Here is a 21,110-nt window from a genome sequence, read left to right on the forward strand (position 1 = left end):
CCAGGCTTTGCTGAAGAGACCAATCACGCTGCGGTGTTGTGGGGAGCTTTAACCCGTGCTAGTAGGAGTGGGTCTGCCCGAGGGGAGCTGAAGCCTCTTTAGAGGCATCTAAAAACATGGGGACACGCAAACCTAGGCACTAGTCATCTCCTGGAACTTGTTTCTCTTCCTAATTAACACGTTTGGTGGTTTAGCCAGGCTCCGATTTCACAGCTCAGCAGTCCTGCTGCTCTCCTGGCATGGGGCTGTGGCTGAGGCAGAGGATTGCCAGCTCCAAGAGGCGGCCAAGAGGAGGCAAAGCATGAGAGCAGAGTCCCCACTGGGCTCATAAGCGCCCTAAGCTGGCAAGTGGGATGCCCCTGTTCAAATCTGGGGCTTTGCTGGAAGTGGCTATATGAGGTTTGATGGTATAGGCTTCTAATAGGTTTAAATTCTCACTTTTATGTTCCTATATGCCAAGCAAAAGTGGGAATATGCAGCTCAAATAAAAGCAGGAACCGCACAAAAACACAGAACTTAATTCAGAGTAGATGCAAGACAAAAATGCTCTTTTCAAATTTCAGGGTTGCTTCTGAGAAAGGGAGAAAAACAAATAATTCACTGGACATGTGTGCATATTAGCCTCCTTATCCCTCATGGCTCCAACAACACTTCTCAAAAGTTTTGCCATTAGGAGGGTTTTAGTTTGAAACGCAAAACTAGTAATTCCTTTACCTGGATAACTTGTTCATTATTAATTTTAACTTATTTCCATGAGTAGAATTTTGACAAACCCTTTCTCAGCCACAGGATCAACTAGGAATTAAATTGTCCCAACCTGGGAACTTGTGCTTAGAAAGTCCTGTTCCATGGAGTTTGTATGAGTACCAAAGGAACTCTTTCTTTTTTTTTTTTTCCCTGCTTGTTCTTGCCAGCAGCACAAACTTAGACCTGTTGCTACATAAGAGCAGGTAAAGCTGGATTATAAGAGCTCTCAATTGTCTGAAGAATCTCAGTTGGCAGGACAAATGCTCAGGAAGGATATCAGGATGGATTACACTGGAAACCACCCATGTGTCGCTGTGCTTAATGCAGCAGTGTCTTCAGGCCTCCCTCAAACAGCAATGCAGCCAGCTATTGCACAAGTAGGCAGAAAACCTCTCTGTGCTCTGAAGAGGTCTTTGACCGGTGTTTCATTGCCCGGTGTTCTGCTGTTCCACAGGCCAAGGGGAGTTTACACAGACCTTTGGAGGCTTAACCTCTTCCTGGTCACGGTGGTGCCCAGGGAAGCAGGAGGGTGGCTTGTGAGGGACAGCGGGGCTTCTCTGGGGCCGTGGCCCCAACACCCGCAGCACTAGGCTTGCTTCCTGCTGTGGAGCATCCCTAATACCCTGTTCCTGCAAGGGGCAGAGCAGGGTGAGGAAGAGAAAGCCTGGAATCATCCTGAGTTGTTGGAGCTGTGGCATCTTGTGCAATGAACAGTGCAGGATTTAAAAGGAGTGGAATTTGCCCTCAATCATCTCTGTGTGTGTTTGAAGAGATAAGAAACAGTTATGTGGAAACATGCATGTTAGCTGGTATCAGTTCTGGTTTAACATTGGGCTGTGAAGAACGCATGAGTTAGCTGAAATGAAGGCTTATCCAGGAGTCGCTGGCTTCCCTGTTAAGGCTTTCTCTCCTGGTCTATAATGGTGTACAAGTCCCATGGACTTCCACTTCAGCTCACCCCTGGCATTTGAATGAGGAGCTTCCAGGTTTTTAGCATCTCCTTGATTTTTATTTAAAGATACAAGCTCCTGCTAGTGTGAGGACAACAAGTCCACGTCTTTTTTTTTTTTTTTTTTTTTTTCTGTGTAACTTCTTCTATCTTTGGTTGAAATAAGTTGCTTTCTCAAGTGAGCATGAAATGCAGAAGGTCACCCGGTAACTGGTCAAGAAATACTGCACCCGTTTCAGAGGAAGCTGTTTAGGAAGTCTGGGGATTACCAAGCCACGTGGGAAATGACACCGGCAGAGGGCGCGTTACTTGCTGCTGCTGTGCCTTAAATGCACCTCTAGGAGCTGGCTATGGCTGAACTGCTGCGAGGCACCTTTTGGGTAAAGAACTGCATTTATTCTGTACAAGTCGTGCTGATGTTGCTCATGCATAACGCGACAATCAACATATTCTGGTAACACTTGATTAAAAGTCTGTGGCCTTTCAGGTACTCACTACAAAAGCACATAAAACTGTGTGCATTATAGGGCTTTTAAAATTTTAAATGATTAGTTAAGGTGAAGCAGACCACCCATACGAACTTCTTCCCACAAGATCTCTTTGCTCAGTGATGAGTCCAGATTAATACATATACTCAGGAAATCCCTTTGTTGTCCCAAAATGGGCTTTGCTGCATTTCCTGTCTGCCTCGGTGCATGCGAGAAGCAGGGAAGAAGCTAGCGATGACACAATGCACAGCTAAAACAGCCCTTCTGCCTTGCAGAGCTGCATCTCTGCACTGGCAACACTCCATGTTATGCAGGTGTGTTCCTGCTGCAGGTGTGGGACAAGTCTCTAGGTGTGAAGGGTGTTGGTGGCCTGGAGGAAATACCTGTCTTGCTTCTGCTCTGAATCAAAACCACTGCCCTACACATGGTCCATGTTCTGTTTTCACTTGTGCCATGGGGAAACAACAAATAACTTGCTGTTCACTGGTTGCTTCGCTGTCCGATGATTGCATCAAACTTCACATCTGTTATCTTTTTCAGATAATTCAAGGCACGTTCTGGAAGCAGCCTGAAAGATAAAACCATGCAATGAAATCTAGGATAAGAACTTGGGTCACGGGAAAAGTGGCAGCACAGGTGGGACAAGAGCTGGTCTGGGTGCAGAATGCGTGCTCACCTCAGACAGAGACCAACACTGAAACTGGGAGTAGTTCCCAAGGATATGTAGCCCTTGAAATTCTTTGGCTAGCTTTATTTCTGATCCCTTCACCACCTTCCTCCTTTGATGACAACTCCAAGGCCAGGTACCTTTGCTTTCAAAACCTCATCTGGTTGGTTGAGGAATTTGGGGAAAACAGAAGAGTCTTTACAGGCTCTCATAAATAGGAGGTTTTGGTTAGAGCCAAGTTGTCTGCTCACCAACAAGTTGTTACCAAGGGTTTCTTGAGGTACTGTAGAAGCTAACTGGTGTGGTAATTTAGTTGTTCTAATGTGCCTTCTAGGTTTGGAAACTAAGCTCTGGTTAAAGTGTTGTCCCAGCGGAGCAGCTACAATGGGGTAATGAAGAAGCCCGAGAGGACAAATTGTGCTTCTCATGGCCAGCAGAAGCAACAGAGTCCTTCTCAAGCACCCTTCCCTTCCCCTGTGGCCTAGATCTTCTGGTGCTGGCATGAGGAAGCAAAGCCTAAAAAGCAGCAGTTCCTCAGCTGCTTCTGGAGCTTGTGGCTGCTGGTTCAGAGAACCTGTGAACCTGTTCTTGGCAAGCCCATGAGAAATCCTGTCTGAGAAGGAAGAGATCCCTCAGTCTCCCTTTGCCTCCCTGTCAGCCTGTGGAGCAGTCGAGTTCCCCACTCAGCAGCTCTCTGCAAACAGTGGGTTGTAATGACCTATGACAGGACTCAGCAAAAACTTTTTGTTCTCTGCTGTTTTCAGTAGAAAGAAATATGATTTCTTCTATTTCATTGTCTTCTCACGTATTCTAAATTATTGGTTAAACTTGAATCCGATGTTACAAGCTTAATGGTTGTACACGCATGGAGTTATTCCTGATACTTATGTTGTTCTTACCTTTCAAGAAGTAAAGCAAAGCTTTGATTTGATGGAACAAAAACCATTTTCTTGTTAGTGAGTATTCCTTCCATCAGTTCCTTTACAACTTCGTCAACCTCCAAAATCCTTCCAAGCCTTAAATGAAAGAAAAGCATTCATATAAGAGCAACAGTGGTAATATAAAGGTAGCAGGTGAATATAAAGTAGGATGTTTCATGATTTCATCAAGTCAGGTAATTAGAAGATGATCATTATGTAGGATAAACAATGTTGCAAATTTTTGTTAGCCAATCATATATACCAATTAACTTCAGTTTTTATATACTCAGTTTGAATAACAGTTGTAAAGCAGATTGAAACATGTAATGCTGAATTTTGACCATTACCTGGTACTGGGATTTTTGACAAATCCGGTATTTATAAAAACTGGGCAGAGACATGTTGTTTTTATTCCATCCTTTCCCAGGGTAGACAGCTCTTCGGTTAGAGCTTTATGAAATCCAACAGCAGCAAACTTGCTTGAACTGGTGGGGAAAAAAGCACAAATAAGAAGGTATGAATGCTATTTCCAACCTCAAAAAAAAAAAAAAGGAAATGTGCTGAAACAACATGCAGTACTGACTCGAGAGGGGAAAAAAGGCGATCCACCTGAGAGGGCAGGGAATAATTCTACTTTTCCCTGTGCTGCTTTTCAGCACAGCATAGTGCTGAAATGTATATTGCTGATGGGGAAGACACTGTGGAATTTATAGGGGAAAAACCTAGGTTACCCTAGCAGTGAATAGTCAGATGAATGTTAAGAATTCTTAGGAAATAGTAATTCACATGCATAAATCTAGTGTTTCCTTCTTTAAAGTTCATTTGAGGCAAGCCTGTGCTGTCCATCATTTCTCACTGCAGGGGAAAAAAATACTGCCAAAGTTTTTAAAATGAAGAATAGTAAAAAGCAGTAAAACTACCTATTGTTTATTTGAGGACTACAACAGCTCATAAAGCACTATGATATTGTAAGAAGAAAAGAGGATACCTTTCTTACCAACCAAACTCTGGATAAGGTATGGAGAGAAAAAGAAATGGAAGACAATATTAGTTGATTTATCACATCACCATTCCTTCCCTGAAATGTTCTTCCTGATTCAGTCAACACTAATAAGCAAATCACTGGGTACACCCATGAGTTCTTATTTGATGGGTGTTTGTTTTGTTTTCCCCTCCTTAGCCATCCTGCTTTGCAAGTAACTTAACCAGTGGCAAACTATCTTACTCTCCTTGCTAGTGCAGGAGGCAATTAGAAACAAGAAACAAAGAGAGCTGATTTGGAAGTCACTTACCAGTAAGCCACCATGAAAGAGGTAACAAAATGACCTGCTGCAGAAGCCACTGTTACAATGTGACCGCGATTGTTGTCCATCATTGTTGGCAGAAAAGCTCGGGTTGTCTGGGAAGGGTTTTAGAACAAGAGGAAGAGGTGGGGCGTGGGAAGGAGGAAGCGAACAGTAACTTCTTAGAAGTCTTCGACATTGGCCTCAATTATGTGCAATTAAGAGATCCAATTATGTGCAATTAAGAGACTAAGCCTACCCCTGGTGCTGGGGGGTGTATGGCACCAAGCTCCTGAGAACCACAGAAACACCCAGTCTCCTTTCAGTTTTTAGGTTTCACTCATCAGCAGCCACGCTGCCAGTGTCTCTCCTCAGCACACCCAATCTGTAGCACGCCCTTCAGTCCCCTGCAAGCAGAAGTTGTTTACTAATCGCTCTGTTTTCCCTGCTGAATGCTGCCCCTGTACCTGAGCTTTGTTCCATGTCCAAGCTGGGCCAAGAGCCAGGGCTGGCCCTACCCTGTCTGGCCCCAGGGGCCAAGTATCAGCCGCCGCCTGCTCTCAGGGCTTGGTGACCAAAAAACATTTTGCATTTTTGAGCCATGCATCTCCTGCCTGCAGGGTCTCAGTGCCTGGCTGAGGGTGCCCCCACCTCAATAACACTCACACCACCACAGAGGGATGAACACGCCAGCGGCCCTTACCCAGATGTGGGCGAGAATGTTGACCTCAAACATTTTCTCAATCTGGTGGTCCTGGGTCGAGAGCAGGTCGGCAGCCGTGATCACACCAGCATTGTTCACCAGGATGGAGACATCGCCAATGTCCTTCTTCACCTTTTTGGCAAAAAGAATGTGCAGCCCCGTGTCGTTTGTTATCACAACAATGCAAGGTTGTGAGTGGCAATTTCTTACAATTCTTTTATTTGAGGTAGGAATTGTGCAGTATCCTTGAAGCCAATTTAGATGTGACATTTTTCCCTTGATTACTGCCGGTATTTGTACTCTTCTATACATCACACAGGTGAATATGCCCTGCACAGTCACAGCTGTCTCTGTGGACATACTGAATATTTTGGACCACCTGAACCTTACTCTCTACAATAAAGTCTTTCAAATTTCCACAGAGGTGTCTGTGTGGTTTTTGGCAAGATTAAAGGAAGATGTTCCTTCACGGGTCTAAAGCCTAAAGTGGGAGCTCGCAGGGACAGAGGCTCGTGAGGGAGGACGAGCTGGGCTGTGATACCCAAAGGGCCACTGCGATCTCTGTATGTGCAGCAATAAAAGGGCAGCGATTTCAAGACCTGCGCACTGTGAGTGGAATACCACTAGCTTTCTCTCGTGCACCTGCTCCCCTACCTTCTCCGCAGCGCTGTAGATTTCCTCCCTCTTGCTGCAGTCCACCACAAAGGTGTGCACGGTGGCTCCCAGCTTCTCGCACTCCGCAGCCGTCTCCCTGAGGCCGTGCTGGGACAGGAAGGAGAGGAGCAGAGGTTATGTGCCACGCACCCCGCAGGTGCTCGGCAGGACGGGGAGCGGGGCTCGGCAGCCCGTTACCGTGTCCACGTCCCACAGCACCAGGCGGCTCTGGCGCCGGGCGAACTCGCGGGCCGTGGCCCTGCCCAGCCCGCGGCCGGCCCCCGTCAGCAGCACCAGCTCCCCGCCGACGGCCTTCCTGCGGGCGGGCAGCAGCAGCCGCACCGCCGCCTCGGCGTAGGCATAGAGCAGCGTGCCCAGGAACAGCGCCAGCTCCCGCACCGCTCCCACCGCCCCCATCCCGCCGCGCGCAGTGCCCGCAGCGGACGCAGCGCTCTCAGTGTATGCAGTGCCTGCAGTGCCCGCAGTGCCCGCAGCACGGGACCCTGACAGCGGCGGGGGGCAGGGGAGGAGGCAGCCAATCGGGGAGCGCAGCGCGGAGCGGGCGGGCACTCCGCCCAATGGGCGGGGAGGAGGGGTAATGGCGGGCGGCCGTTGGGCGCCTCAGGGGGGCGGTGGGTGCCCCGTGGCCGTGGGGGCCGCCTGCTGCCTGTAAGGCGGTGGCTGCTTAATTCTGCCGGTGTCTTGTGCTTAGGGCACGTGTCCTTTAGCCCATGCTAATTTTGCGAGTTTAAATTCCCCTAGCCTGGGGGTTTGCTTCCTTTTGTTAAGTAACTGTAGGACTCCTCCAATAACCACAGCCGGGTGCGAGGGGGTGCAGTGTCCTCAGCACTGCTGAAGAGGGGGGCAGCTGGGGAGCCCTTAGGGATGCGCACTTCTGTCTCTTTCTTTTTTTCATTCCCCCTTTAGGGGGATGGTGGACCCGGGGGAGAAGATCAGCGCCACTCTTAGGCAGCAATTTGGGGAAGGGGCCTTGAGCTCCTTGCAGAAATGGCCTGAGGAAAAGGGAAGCTTGGGGAAGTGACTCCAGAGCTCGCTCAGCCCAGAGCGCTCTGTGGTGAGCTGTGTGTCTTTTGAGAGAGCCTCGGGATGACTTGCAGCTAGTTAGGAGCTGAAAAAATACATCTGTCATGGAAATAAGCTGCGATGCCCTGGTTACATACCTGTGTAGGATTAACAGCTATTCACATCCTAATGTCTTGGACTGTCTCTGTCTAAAACATGCTAATAGCCTTGAGGTTCCCTTTAAATCCCTGTACACGTCTTTCGCCATACGTTATATCTTGTACAGTATTACTAACACTACATAAATGCTTTCTGTTGCTGTTTAAGCTTACATGGATTTTGTTTACAAAGAGTAAAGAGTAAAGCTGGTGTTGGCTTCAGTGGCCATGTTTGTGATAAATAGTCTCTTAAAAGCACAGAGAGGAGGCTGGGTAGTATTTGGTAGGGCCAGATAAAGACCTGAGAGAGCCTGTGAATCTCAGCATGGACAAAAGGCAAAGCCAGCCTCAGGAGTTCCCTTCCTTTCCTACTCATGGTCATTGCAAGCAGGGTCGCTGAAGTGACGTTCGTGTGTTTCTTTTCCCCAAGAAATAATTAAGAGACCTTAGTCATTTGATGCTCAGCATTTATTCAGATTTAGAAATTAAGCAGAGAAGGGTTGAGAGACACACACTTTGACACACACCAGCTTCAGTAGTGGGTGTGTGAAACAGGGACCCTGTTGTTGGTGGTCCTCCGTTTTCAGCACATTGCTGACAGAAGGTGTGAAGGAGAGGTGGGAACTAGAAGATCATCTAGAAGCAGCAGCGTCCTGCAGGAGACAGCCATGGTTATCCAGGTAGGCACCTGCAGAGCAGTAGGAGAATTGCAGGTTAGAACCAAGAGCATTTAATTGTTTTAACATCTCAATGAATGCTTTATATGAACCCTTAGCAGTGTAATTGTCTTTTGAAGCCATAGCCCCGAGAGGAGGCTGTTTCTGTGTTCATGGGAGGTAGCTGGGCAGCTCCTGACAGCTGGGTGTACGACTGGCTATGGTGTGGCAAGTCCAGTAGCATGTTTCTTTCTTCTCTGTGAAGTGATTAAGATAATGTGCAATGCTGAAGGAAATGAAAATCACTTAAGTTCTGCAAAGTATTCTGCAGAATGAGTACAGTGCAGAATGTAAAAAGTAGGCAAATGTCATGGCTGTGCTTGCTGAAGACTTATTTTTTTACAAGATACATTGCTTACCTCAGGCTCGCAATCAGGAAGATCGAGCAGCCTTGAGCCTTTCCAGGAAGGGGCGAATAATGGGACGAAAAGGCCAGAAAATGGGTCGTCTTGTTGGCTGTGAAAAGAAAGGCATTGTGCATCAGTGTTTTTCAGGTCAGGGCCAACCGCCTGGTTAAATCTGAATGTTACAACTGGTGAGACCCAGTAATTTAGAAACAGAAGCCTTACCGCCTCAGTGCTCTCCCCACCAGAGCTATCGCTATCGTCTTGCTGTAGAAGAAGAAACATTTTTTTGTTAGAGCAAAACACACTAGAAAGAAAAAAAAAAAAAACACACTTCTTTTGTTTTGTTTTGTTTTTTTGTTTGTTTGTTTGTTTTAAACAAAGCATTCAGTTGTTTATTTTTAAGTGTATCCTGTTAGAAAGCCAAGATCTGCAGAGGAAACTTGTTCTTCAGTGTCTAGAAAATAGTCAGCTATGCAAAGAAGGAACGGGGGGGCCCACTGATGGGCTGGGAGTGACCTTGCAATTTCTCTTTTGCTTTAAAGTTTGAGCAGGACTCCATCTTAAGCCAGGAGTCTGGAATGGGAGTACAGTACATGTGTTCAGCCTTGCACCAGCCATTGGTATTTCTGAGGCTCTCCCATCTGTTACAAAACCTTGCGATTTCCAAGTGACAACATGAAGATTGCCTGCATCGGCCACCCGCCAGTTTCTTTGTTCGGTACTTACAGCATTGGCAACAGCAAGGACCATGCTCATGACGCAGGACAGCAGGAGGAGCTTCATTTTGAGCGAGACCCCTGTGGAGCAGATGGCACAGAGTTGCAGCACCCCGGTTCCAGCAGAAGGGAAGGCATGGGGAGCACGCACGCAGGCTGGGTTGGCTGCAGCAGCTGGTGCAGGGCTGCTCCAGCTGGGCTTTGAGCATCTCCCACCCTCATCGTGGACTTTCCCTTCTGTTCCCTTCCCTCCCCTGCAGTTTGCAGCCATACCCAAGCAGATTTCTGTCCTGTAGGGCAGTGGGGTAAGAGCTGTCCCCGGTACTACCTTTGGGTTGCATGTTGAGCGGCTGGTCAGTGGGTCAGGAGAAGTCGGCTGGCTGCGGTGGTAGCGCTGCCTGGACGGCCGGCGTCTATATATACAGTGCTGGGTAGTGTGGCACACATCAGGAAGCTGGAAGGTGTCATGTGTCATATCCTCATAAACCCCGCTGGCTGTTTAGTTTAATTACTTCTCACCTGATAAAGCAGCCAGATTTTGCAAATGACCTTTACGTGATGTTTTTCATATAATCCTCGGGGGATCAATGGATTTGGCAGTGGAAGTATATGTTACAAAAGGAATGGCTGTTGCCTGTTTCACTAAAGATCTTTGCCTGACTATAGGGTTCTGCATTTCAGTGTTGCTGCAGGAATGCTTGTGTCATAGCAGTGCCCAGAGTACTGAAGCTGCTAACTGAGATGGAGAGTTACGATGTACAAAATGGATGGAGAAGCTGATCTGGGAGGCCCTTTCCAGGCATGTGAAGGACAAGAAAATGATCAGTAGTCAGCCTGGGTAAGATACCACACTCAATACGAGCCGGCAATGTGCCCTGGCTGTGAAAAAGACTGCTGGTGTCCTGGCCTGCACTAGGCAAAGCATTGCTAGCAGGTTGAGGGAGGCAGTTCTTCCCCTCTGTTCTGCACTGGTGAGGCCACACCTGCAGTGCTGGGTGTTGTTGGGTGCTCCACAGTACGAGGGAGACTTAGGGCAGCAGGGGGGAGTCTAGTGAAGGTCCTCAAAGAAGGTTAAGGGCCTGTGAGGAAAGGCTGAGAGAGCGGGGACTGTTCAGCTTAGAGGAGAAGGTCTGGGGGGATCTGATCCATGTCTGTAAATCCCACAAGGGAGGATCACAGAATCACAGAATCACAGAATTTTCTAGGTTGGAAGAGACCTCAAGGTCATCGAGTCCAACCTCTGACCTAACGCTAACAGACCCACTAAACCATTTCCCTAAGCTCTACATCTAAACGTCTTTTAAAGACCTCCAGGGATGGTGACTCCACCACTTCCCTGGGCAGCCTGTTCCAGTGCCTCACAACCCTTTCAGTGAAGAAGTTCTTCCTAACATCTAACCTAAAACTCCCCTGGCTCAACAAATGTCAAGGAGCTGGAGCTGGGCTCTTCTCAGTGGTGCCCAGTGACAGGTCAGGAGGCAATGGGCACAAAGTGAAATGGGAGTTTCAAAGTGAGCATCTGGAAACACTTTTTTTTTTTAAACCTCTTTCTTACTGTGGGCATGACTGAGCACTGGGAAAGGTTGCCCAGAGGATTTGTGGTGTTTGTCTCCTTGAAAGTATTCAAAAGCCACATGAGTGTGGTCCTGGGCAACCTGCTCTAGGTGGTTGTGCTTGAGCAGATGATGTCCAGAGGTCCCTTCCAATTTAAGCCATTCTGTGATGTTGTGAGGAAAAGGACCTTGGATTTCCTGAGGAAGCAGGACTTTGTGAATTCAAGTTACTGCTGACCTGTGAGGCTGGTGTTTCCTTCTTTCTGGAGTCCTACATGTGGCCCTGCAGGTGGGCTGAAATGAGACTGAAGGCAAGAACCTCTGGTATCAGTACAGCACAGGGAGTTGGAAACAGAGATCCAGATTGTCAGGTAAGTGAAGAGAGAAGGCTGCTTGTCTTCAGCAGCTGTGTCTTGGTGGCTTGTTAATGTTGGAGCAGAGGCGGTCAGCTCTACATGTGGAGGGAACCCACCTAACAGCAATTTCCTCAAGTTGTAGAGAACAGTTTTATGACTGGGTGCCAGTCAGTGGAAACCAGCTGGAGGTTGTTTTGCTGATTTGTGCTGTTTGTGGAGTATTTCTGATCTTTAGCCTAACAAAGCTATTATTCAATGTGGACTGGAGGTTACATATACATCCTGAACTCATATCTACCTAAATGGACCTGCGTAAGAACATTTAGCCCTATCTGCTTTTTCCATCTCACTTAACATCGACCTGATGTTTTCACCGGAATAGAAGAAAAGTCAATAAATGTGATATTTTTACTCTGGTTCATCTTTTAAGCAACTGCAGAGTTAAGATTGTTCCCACTAAAACCCTACACAATGAGTGTGTTCATAAGGGGGGGATGTATCTCCAAGGAGGGTGCCAGATGCATGAGACTTCACTGGTGTCTCTTCCTTGTAGAGAGGATAAATACTTGTGACTAATTTTAACTTAGACTCATTAAAACCAAGTGGAAGCAATTGAGTCCACAGAAGGTCACAACCTTTCTTTTACCGACTTCCTAAGTTAACTATAGTGTTATTGTTACTGGTTAACACACTGGCAGGTGAAACAAGTGGTCATTTATGGTCCTTATTCTTACTGGTGTTTATGATTTGTAGGGTAACGAGCAACTGCAACTCCCCCCCACAGCAGAGGACAGGAGCTGAGCTGAATATCTCACTGGTTAGCACTCTGGGAGAGCAGCATCCCTCCATGTGAATGCCAGCAGGTGCTCCTCCTCTGTGCCCCGCAGTGGAAACATGGAAGCAGTGGCATCACGGAGACCTCTGGAGCAGGTGGGATGCCGGCTCCTTCATGTGCCGGGTGCTTCAGATCTCCATGGCTGTACTTGTCTTGGGAGGTAGTCACCTTCCCCGCGTAGCTTGGGTGGTTTAAGGGTCTTTCTTTCCCCTTTGTCCTGATGAATTCTGGTTCACTGCATCTTTTCCTACCATTTGGCTGGAGCACAGTACTGGTGGGTTAGCCTGCGGAGATCAGGACAGTCCCTTGTGCGTTGTCCTGCCCTAAAACGGGCAACGAACTCGCCTGGATCGCTCTAAGCGGGCTGACTCATGGCTGTAGAAAGAGCAAGTAAGCAATAGGCTGCGGCCAGGCAGAAGAAAAGGCTGTTGTCCTGGTTTCAGTTAGAACAGAATTAATTTTCTTCCTAGTAGCTGGTGGAATGCTGTGTTTTGGCTTAGGATGAGAAGAGTGCTGATAACATCCCGATGTTTTAATTGTTGCAGAGCAGTGCTTATACCAAGCCAAGGACATCTCAGCTTTTTGCTCTGTCCTGCCAACAGGCAGGCTGGGGGTGCAGTAAGAGCTGGGAGGGGACAGACCCAGGACAGGTGACCCGAACTAGCCAAAGGGGTATTCCATACCATCTGACGTCATGCTAAACAATATATAGGGGGGGCTAGCCGGGGGGAGGGGGCCGGACTGCTCGGGGTTAGGCTGGGCATCGGTCAGCGGGTGGTGAGCAACTGCATTGTGCATCACTTGTTTGTACATAATATTATTACTTTCCTATTATCACCATTGTAACATTATTGTTATTATTGTTATTATTATTTTGTTATTATTATTTTCCTGTCTTATTAAACTGTCTTTATCTCAACTCACGGGCTTCACTTTCCATTTCTCTCCCCTGTCCCAGAGAGGGAGGGGGAGGGTGAGCGAACGGCTGCGTGGTATTTAGCTGCCAGCCGGGTTAAACCACGACAGATGTCAAAAGTTCCTCTTTCTCGGAAATGTTAAGTCCAAGAAAGAGGCTGTTTATCAAAAGGAATTAGCAGACTGTGTGCTGTTTGTACATCTAATATGGGTTTATATGTACAGGCTGCTGGGTAATGGTGCATGTGGTGACAGGCCAGGCTTACGGGGAAACTGTCAGCAAGATGGGTTTTGTTGGGCAGCCGCCCTTAGCTTATGAAAGACGTTCCTGTGTCGAGCATCCCGATGGCTTTATGGTTCAGGTGGAGGGGGGAATGGGGTCTGCCTTTGTAGGATGTACTATTACTTCCTACTATTGCTATAACATAATTGTAGAAAATGGAAGGAATTCAACTGTGAATCACTTGAATTCCTTCACCCTCCTCAAACAATGTAACTGCTTAGTCTTGTTTGAAAGATTGTTTTTCCTCTTTTACTTTTCAGTTTGAAATTTGGATGAATTTGAATCATGTTTATAATTGTACACAAGGATTTTTTTCCCTGGTCTGGGGAGAGTGAAGGCTCCCTACATATCTGCCTTCTAACTAGGATTGGCTTACAGCTAAAATGAGTTGTTAGAGGTTTTGTTGCTGTACTTTGCCTCCACAGTTGCTCATACTTACAGTGGGAGAAGATATTTGATGCCAGTGGGGATGCTCAGAGCTAGGTGCTGGTTTTCTCCTGAAACTTTTTCCTCTTCCTAATTAACACGTTTGGTGGTTCAGCCAGGCCCTGATTTCACAGCTCAGCAGTGCTGCCTCTCTCCTGGCATGGGCCTCCAGCTGGGGCTGTGGCTGAGGCAGGGGAACGCCAGCTCCAAGAGGCGGCCAAGGGGGAGGCAGAGCACGAGAGCAGAGTCCCCACCAGGCTCGTCAGTGCCCTAAGGTGGCATGCAAGATACCTCTGTTTGAGTTTGGGGCTTTGCTGGAAGTAGCTATATGAAGTTTGATAGCATAGGTTTCCACCAGGTACCAAACAACCAGATTTTGGGGTAAGCTTGAGCTGTATTGACTCTGGTGGCCAGGAAGAGAACTGAGGAGGCCAAGAAAACATTGGTATGGAGATAAACGATTACACAGAAAGTCACCCATGTGTAGCTGTGCTTAATGCAGCAGTGTCTTCAGGCCTCCCTCAAACAGCAATGCAGCCAGCTATTGCACAAGTAGGCAGAAAACCTCTCTGTGCTCTGAAGAGGTCTTTGACCGGTGTTTCATCGCCTGGTGTTCTGCTGTTCCACAGGCCAAGGAGAGTTTACACAGACCTTTGGAGGCTTAACCTCTTCCTGGTCACAGTGGTGCCCAGGGAAGGAGGCAGTGGCTTGTGAGGGACAGCGGGGCTCCTCTGGGGCCGTGCCCCATGCAGGCCTGCTCGTTGGCAGGTTGTCAGCCCCAGCGCTGGGATTGTCCCCTCCTACTGGGAAACCATGCAAGGGGCAGGGCAGGGTGGGGAGGGGGAAGCCAGGAATCGTCCCAGGTTGCTGGAGCTGTGGCAGCTCGTGCAATGAACAGTGCCAGTGTTTAAAAGGAATGGAATATGAAAAACCTAATTGCTGTGTATGTGTGTCAGTGAGCTGAAATGAAGGCTTATCCAGGAGTTGCTGGCTTCCCTGTTAAGGTTTTCTCTCCTGGTCTATAATGGTGTACAAGTCCCATGGACTTCCACTTCAGCTCACCCCAGCATGTGAATGAGGAGCTTCCAGGTTTTTAGCATCTCCTTGATTTTTATTTAAAGATACAAGCTCCTGCTAGTGTGAGGACAACAAGTCCACGTCTTTTTTTTTTTTTCTGTGTAACTTCTTCTATCTTTGGTTGAAATAAGTTGCATTCTCAAATGAGCATGAAATGCAGAAGGGCACCCTGTAACTGGCCAAGAAATACTGCACCCGTTTCAGAGGAAGCTGTTTAGGAAGTCTGGGGATTACCAAGCCACGTGGGAAATGACACCGGCAGAGGGCGCGTTACTTGCTGCTGCTGTGCCTTAAATGCACCTCTAGGAGCTGGCTATGGCTGAACTGCTGCGAGGCACCTTTTGGGTAAAGAACTGCATTTATTCTGTACAAGTCGTGCTGATGTTGCTCATGCATAACGCGACAATCAACATATTCAGGTAACACTTGATTAAAAGGCTGTGGCCTTTCAGGTACTCACTACAAAAGCACATAAAAGCCTGTAACACATGCTCCATTTTAAAATTTTAAACGATTCATTGAACTGAAGCAGACCACCCATATGAATTTCTTCCCACAAGATCTCTTTGCTCAGTGATGAGTCCAGATTAATACATATACTCAGGAAATCCCTTTGTTGTCCCAAAATGGGCTTTGCTGCATTTCCTGTCTGCCTCGGTGCATGCGAGAAACAGGGAAGGAGCTAGCGATGACACAATGCACAGCTAAAACAGCCCTTCTGCCTTGCAGAGCTGCATCTCTGCTCTGGCAACACTCCATGTTATGCAGGTGTGTTCCTGCTGCAGGTGTGAAGGGTGGTGGTGGCCTGGAGGAAATACCTGTCTTGCTTCTGCTCTGAATCAAAACTGCTGTGCTACACATGGTCCATGTTCTGTTTTCACTCGTGCCATGGGGAAACAACAAATAACTTGCTGTTCACTGTTTGCTCCAGTGTCCAACAATTGCATCAAACTTAACATCTGTCAGCTTTTTCAGAAATCTTGAGACACGTTCTGGAAGCAACCTGAAAGATAAAACCATGCAATGAAATCTAGGATAAGAACTTGGGTCACGGGAAAAGTGGCAGCACAGGTGGGACAAGAGCTGGTCTGGGTGCAGAATGCGTGCTCACCTCAGACAGAGACCAACACTGAAACTGGGAGTAGTTCCCAAGGATATGTAGCCCTTGAAATTCTTTGGCTAGCTTTATTTCTGATCCCTTCACTACCTTCCTTCTTTGCTGACAACTCCAAGGACAGGTATCCCCCGGGCAGGACGTTGGTTGCAGCATTGCTGCTGCATCCAGGAAGGTTTAACACGGAACGTAGGCATGTGCATTAAAAATAATGTGAGAATTGTCTTTGTCTTCTCTTTGCTTTCAAAACCTCATCTGGTTGATTGAGGAATTTGGGGAAAACAGGAGAATCTCTACAGGCTCTCATAAATAGGAGGTTTTGGTTAGAGCCAAGTTGTCTTCTCACCAACAAGTTGTTATCAAGGGTTTCTTGAGGTACTGTAGAAGCTAACTGGTGTGGTAATTTAGTTGTTCTAATGTGCCTTCTAGGCCTGGAACCTTCCTGTCAGCTGTAATGACCTACGACAGGACTCAACAAAATGCTTTTATTTCTCCTATTGTCATTACGAAGAATCACTATGTAATTCCTTAGCATTGACATGTGGTGTAGGATACTTGAGATAATTCAATCAGAAAAAAAAAATGTCTCCTGCAGACAGATGCACGTTTTCAAGTGGCTATAGACATACTGAAGTCAAATAAGGAATGAATTTAATGACCTAGTACATTGGTTAAAGATATTAATGATGGTAGAAAATAAATGGAACTGAATTGAATGTAGACTATGGGTGTCTAGCCATCATTTGGGGGTATTTACATGTATTTCAATGATACCAACAGCTAGCTTTCCTTCTGTGAAAGCAAAAGACACTTATTCCAATGGTAAAACTTGAATCAGATGGTTCAAGTGTGATGCTTCTACACTCGTGCAATTGTGTTGAATATTTCCTCCCCCCCTTTTTTTTTTAATGTCACTTACATGTCAGTAAGTAAAGCAATGCTCAGCTGTGGTGGAACAAAAACCATTTTCTTGTTAGTCAGTATTCCTTCCATCATTTCTTTCACAACTTCATCAACTTCCAAAATCCTTCCAAGCCTAAAATGAAAGGAAAGCATAAATTTAAGAATGATATAGGTAATACATGGGAGAGTTGAATGCGAAGTAGGATACTTCAACTGCAGGCAAAGTCAGGTAATTCAAATGCAGATCTTGTGGTTGAAGTGATAATGCAGAAAGAGATTTATATTCAGCCAATTTTATTTACCCTTTGATATACAGGTTGAAAGCAAGCCCTAAAGCAGGGGTAAATCCATCTAAATACAAAGAAAGGCAGGCTGAGATGTGGCTTTTATCAAAACATTACCTTGTACGGGGGTTTTTGACAAATCCAGTGTTCATAAAAACTGGGCAGACACATGTTGTTTTTATTCCATTCTTTCCCAGGGTTGATAGTTCCTCGGTTAGAGCTTTATGAAATCCAACAGCAGCAAACTTGCTTGAACTGATGAAGAAAAAATGTCACAAATGAGAAGGTGGGAATGCTATTTCCAACATGATGTAAATAGAAAGGGGCTGAAAGAACACCCAGTACTGACTAGCAGGGGAAGATGTGTAATCCATCTCTAAGAGAAGGGGCAGGAACTAATGCTGGCTTTTACTGTCTCACAGTGTAGCGCAGAAATAGATAGTGCTGCCAGGGGAGGGCATAGTGGGATGTGAAGTGGGTGACTCTAAAAAAAACTTAGGTTAGTACTAAGCAGGCAGATGAATGCTAGGAAATGATAGTGTGTGAATCCATACAGCTGACTTAGAATGTTTTAAGCTGAATTCTTTTTGAAGAATTTTCTGAAGTGCGCAAATTTAAGAACAAAAGGGATTATACGTATGGGCAACAATCCTACTGCTTCTTGTATCATGTGGAGCATGTTGTGAAGTTGAAGCATGAGATTTGAAATGAAGGACTTAAGCAATTTAGTGCGACTGAAGTTTGTGGAGGCCAGGAGTAGAAAACAGAACCAAGCAGAAGCAAATCAAAGGAGCAATATCAAGTAAGTTTAACAGTGTAATACAGCTAAAAGTCCTGGCTCAGGTGTTCTTACATGGCTAACAGTGACTCCCCATGAAGGAACATACCCAGGGAAAGATGGTTCTGCTGGGAAACACTATTGTAGAGGGCTAGGTTAGATGCAGTATGACATTATGCCAGACAATAGTATTGCTGCAATTTTGTGCATGCATTTTTGTTAAACTTGGGCAGTACTTTGGCCTCTCAGCAGTGTCATGTTGCTTACAGCACTCAGTATTACCGTATCTTTTATCTTCTCAAAAGATTACAATAGTTTTACAGTCAATGCCTTGTTTTATCTGATGATGGCAGAAGTGTTTCTGTCCACTGCAGTCACTGCCACAAATGCTAGAACTGCAAAAAGCTGCGCAGTCAGGATTGTCTCATTATCACCACACCAACTCACAGCAGTGCTACATTCTAAGAAGGAGAAGGGAAGAAGATACCTTTTTTCTTTTTTTTAACAAAGCAAAATCTGGATTAGGTATGGAGAGAAAAAAGTAAGAAGATTTCATTAGTTGATTGGTCACATCATTAATCCTTTATTGAATCACCTCAATCAGAGCTAATACTGAAATTAGTGGGTACCTCTGTGGGTCCTTATTTGATGGGTGTTGTGTTTTGTTTTTTTTTTTTCCTCCTTGGCATTGTTCTTTGGAAGTAGCTTATTCAGTGGGATGTTTATTTTGGTTACTCCGTGCGTGCTGGTGGAGAAGACACAATTAAAAACAAGAAATGAAGAGAGCTGATTTGGAAGTCACTTACCAGTAAGCTACCATGAAAGAGGTAACAAAATGACCTGCTGCAGAAGCCACCGTAACAATGTGACCGCGATTGTTGTCCATCATTGTTGGCAGAAAAGCTCTGGTTGTCTGGAAAGGGTTTTAGAACAAGAGGAAGAGGTGGGGCATGTGGAGGAGGAAAGGAACAGTGACTTCTTAGGAGTCTTCAATGCTGGCCTCAATTATGTGCAATTAAGTAACCCAGTTATGTGCAGTTCAGTGACTAGGCCTACCCCGGGTGCTGGGGGCTGCATGGCACCAAGCTCCTGAGAACCACAGAGACACACGGTCTCCTTTTAGCTGGATTTGCATCCCAATTTCCAAACGGAGCCTTTCAGCAAAGCCAGGGATTGACAGAAGCTGATGTTCACATTGCCTAGCTTTAGGTTTCACTTGTCAGCAGCCACGCTGCCGGTGTCTCTCCTCAGCATACCCAACCTGTAGCACACCTTTCAGTCCCCTGCAAGCAGAAATTGTTTACTGACCACTGTTCTTCCTGCTGAAAGCTGCCCCTGTCCCCAGGGAAGGGGAAGGCAAGGCCTAGCTCTGATAGGGCCCAGCCATGTCGCCTCCATGCAGGGAGAAGTTCTGGAGGGGTATAAGGGAGGTGGTACATACAGGCAAAGGCAGAACAGTTCCAGGATGGACCTGAGACAGTGCCAGGAGCCCAGAAGGGAGTCAGCAATGCAGGCAGGTACAAAATGCCCCAGGATCGAGACCTGGAGCCCTGCTGGGCTGACAGGAGCAGCTGGGGAGAGGCTGGCCCTGCTGCCTGCTCTCAGGGCTTGGTGACCAAAAAACGTTTTGCATTTTTGAGCCATGCATCTCCTGCCTGCAGGGTCTCAGTGCCTGGCTGAGGGTGCCCCCACCTCAATAACACTCACACCACCACAGAGGGATGAACACGCCAGCGGCCCTTACCCAGATGTGGGCGAGAATGTTGACCTCAAACATTTTCTCAATCTGGTGGTCCTGGGTCGAGAGCAGGTCGGCAGCCGTGATCACACCAGCATTGTTCACCAGGATGGAGACATCGCCAATGTCCTTCTTCACCTTTTTGGCAAAAAGAACATGCAGCCCCGTGTTGTTTGTTATCACAACAATGCAAGGTTATGAGCAGCAATTAATTTAATTTTTACAAATCTTTCTTTCAGGGAGAGGAAAATCATGCTGTGTTTCCTGATCGAGTAGAAAGTGTGCAGTATCCTGGAAGCTGATTTAGATGTGATGTTTGTACATATGCCAGTTTTTATAGACTCTTCACCCACAGACAAAAATAGTCCGCACAGTCACAGCTGGCTCTGTGGACATACTGAATGTTCTGGACCACCTGAACCTTACTTTCTACAATAAAGTCTTTCCAATTTCCACAGAGGTGCCTATTTCTCAGCAAGCTCAAAGGAAGGCATTCTTTCACAGGTCTAAAGCCTAAAGTGGGAGCTCGCGGGGACAGAGGCTTGCAAAGGAGGATGAGCTGGGCTGCGATACCCAAAGGGCTACTGCGATCTCTGTACGTACAGAAACAAAAAGCTGCAATTTCAAGACTTGCATGCCGTGAGTGGAAGACCTCGGGTGCACTTTTTCAGCCCTGTCTGACACCAAGCCCACCTGGCTGAGCTTTCTCTCATGCACCTGCTCCCCTACCTTCTCCGCAGCGCTGTAGATTTCCTCCCTCTTGCTGCAGTCCACCACGAAGGTGTGCACGGTGGCTCCCAGCCTCTCGCACTCCGCAGCCGTCTCCTTGAGGCTGTGCTGAGTGAGGAAGGAGAGGAGCAGAAGTTATGTGCTGCTGTAGCACACCCACGTGTTGCCCAGGGGGAGGACCTCGAGAAGAGAGCATCTTTGGAGATTTTTTTTATATTTTTGGAGCGGAGCAGCATCTGATGAAGACGGCTGTCTTTTACGTTGGAGAAATTTGTGCTTTATGCTGAAAGCAGTCCCTTAGGGGCACGCTTTCCGATCTTCCACCACCCCCTAAGCTGCCAAAATCTTCCTGCTGCAGCATCTCCCTTGGCAACGCGGCTCAGCGCCTGCCCTCCCCGCATCTCCCCGCACGTCCCGGCGCTGCATGCGGGCCCTGCCGCTGCGGCCCCCCCCTTCCCCGCCGCCTCCCGCTTACACCGCGCCCCCCGAGCCCCCCTCCCCGTTACCGTGTCCACGTCCCACAGCACCAGGCGGCTCTGGCGCCGGGCGAACTCGCGGGCCGTGGCCCTGCCCAGCCCGCGGCCGGCCCCCGTCAGCAGCACCAGCTCCCCGCCGACGGCCTTCCTGCGGGCGGGCAGCAGCAGCCGCACCGCCGCCTCGGCGTAGGCATAGAGCAGCGTGCCCAGGAACAGCGCCAGCTCCCGCACCGCTCCCACCGCCCCCATCCCGCAGCCAGGGGGCGCCGGCC

At 47.4% G+C, this 21,110-nt stretch overlaps 2 protein-coding genes and 1 long non-coding RNA gene across 3 annotated transcripts; all 3 read right to left on the minus strand.

The window, feature by feature from the left end:
• Nucleotides 1-1,805: 1,805 nt before the first annotated feature.
• LOC116488611 (estradiol 17-beta-dehydrogenase 11-like) lies at nucleotides 1,806-6,828 on the minus strand. Its single transcript, XM_032186313.1, has 7 exons — nucleotides 6,610-6,828; nucleotides 6,412-6,519; nucleotides 5,758-5,889; nucleotides 5,064-5,170; nucleotides 4,119-4,256; nucleotides 3,751-3,867; nucleotides 1,806-2,752 (listed from the first exon to the last, which is right to left on the minus strand). Exons 1-7 carry the CDS (start codon nucleotides 6,826-6,828, stop codon nucleotides 2,665-2,667), a joined length of 909 nt encoding a protein of 302 aa, XP_032042204.1. The 3' UTR covers nucleotides 1,806-2,664.
• A 1,389-nt stretch (nucleotides 6,829-8,217) lies between these two features.
• LOC116488663 lies at nucleotides 8,218-9,763 on the minus strand. The gene is made up of 5 exons (XR_004253212.1): nucleotides 9,700-9,763; nucleotides 9,382-9,452; nucleotides 8,878-8,919; nucleotides 8,668-8,764; nucleotides 8,218-8,280 (listed from the first exon to the last, which is right to left on the minus strand). It is a non-coding gene; the product is annotated as an uncharacterized LOC116488663 (long non-coding RNA).
• Nucleotides 9,764-14,900: 5,137 nt separating this feature from the next.
• On the minus strand, nucleotides 14,901-21,087 carry LOC116488612 (estradiol 17-beta-dehydrogenase 11-like). The gene is made up of 7 exons (XM_032186314.1): nucleotides 20,869-21,087; nucleotides 20,363-20,470; nucleotides 19,640-19,771; nucleotides 18,702-18,808; nucleotides 17,235-17,372; nucleotides 16,850-16,966; nucleotides 14,901-15,819 (listed from the first exon to the last, which is right to left on the minus strand). The coding sequence occupies exons 1-7, from the start codon at nucleotides 21,085-21,087 to the stop codon at nucleotides 15,732-15,734; spliced, it is 909 nt and encodes a 302-aa protein (XP_032042205.1). The 3' UTR covers nucleotides 14,901-15,731.
• Nucleotides 21,088-21,110: the final 23 nt, after the last annotated feature.

The sequence above is a fragment of the Aythya fuligula genome, chromosome 4 (genome assembly GCF_009819795.1).
Source record: "Aythya fuligula isolate bAytFul2 chromosome 4, bAytFul2.pri, whole genome shotgun sequence".
Lineage (NCBI taxonomy): Eukaryota > Metazoa > Chordata > Aves > Anseriformes > Anatidae > Aythya > Aythya fuligula.

Coding starts and splice junctions, on each gene's coding strand:
- LOC116488611 (XM_032186313.1), bottom strand. CDS start 6,828: ATGGGGGCGGTGGGAGCGGTGCGGGAGCTGGCGCTGTTCCTGGGCACG. Junction 4,257..5,063: donor TCTTTCATGGTGGCTTACTG/GTAAGTGACTTC, acceptor TTTCCCCACCAG/TTCAAGCAAGTTTGCTGCTG. Junction 2,753..3,750: donor TTTGCTTTACTTCTTGAAAG/GTAAGAACAACA, acceptor TTTATCTTTCAG/GCTGCTTCCAGAACGTGCCT.
- LOC116488612 (XM_032186314.1), bottom strand. CDS start 21,087: ATGGGGGCGGTGGGAGCGGTGCGGGAGCTGGCGCTGTTCCTGGGCACG. Junction 19,772..20,362: donor TCTACAGCGCTGCGGAGAAG/GTAGGGGAGCAG, acceptor TTTGCCAAAAAG/GTGAAGAAGGACATTGGCGA. Junction 18,809..19,639: donor ACATTCTCGCCCACATCTGG/GTAAGGGCCGCT, acceptor AACCCTTTCCAG/ACAACCAGAGCTTTTCTGCC.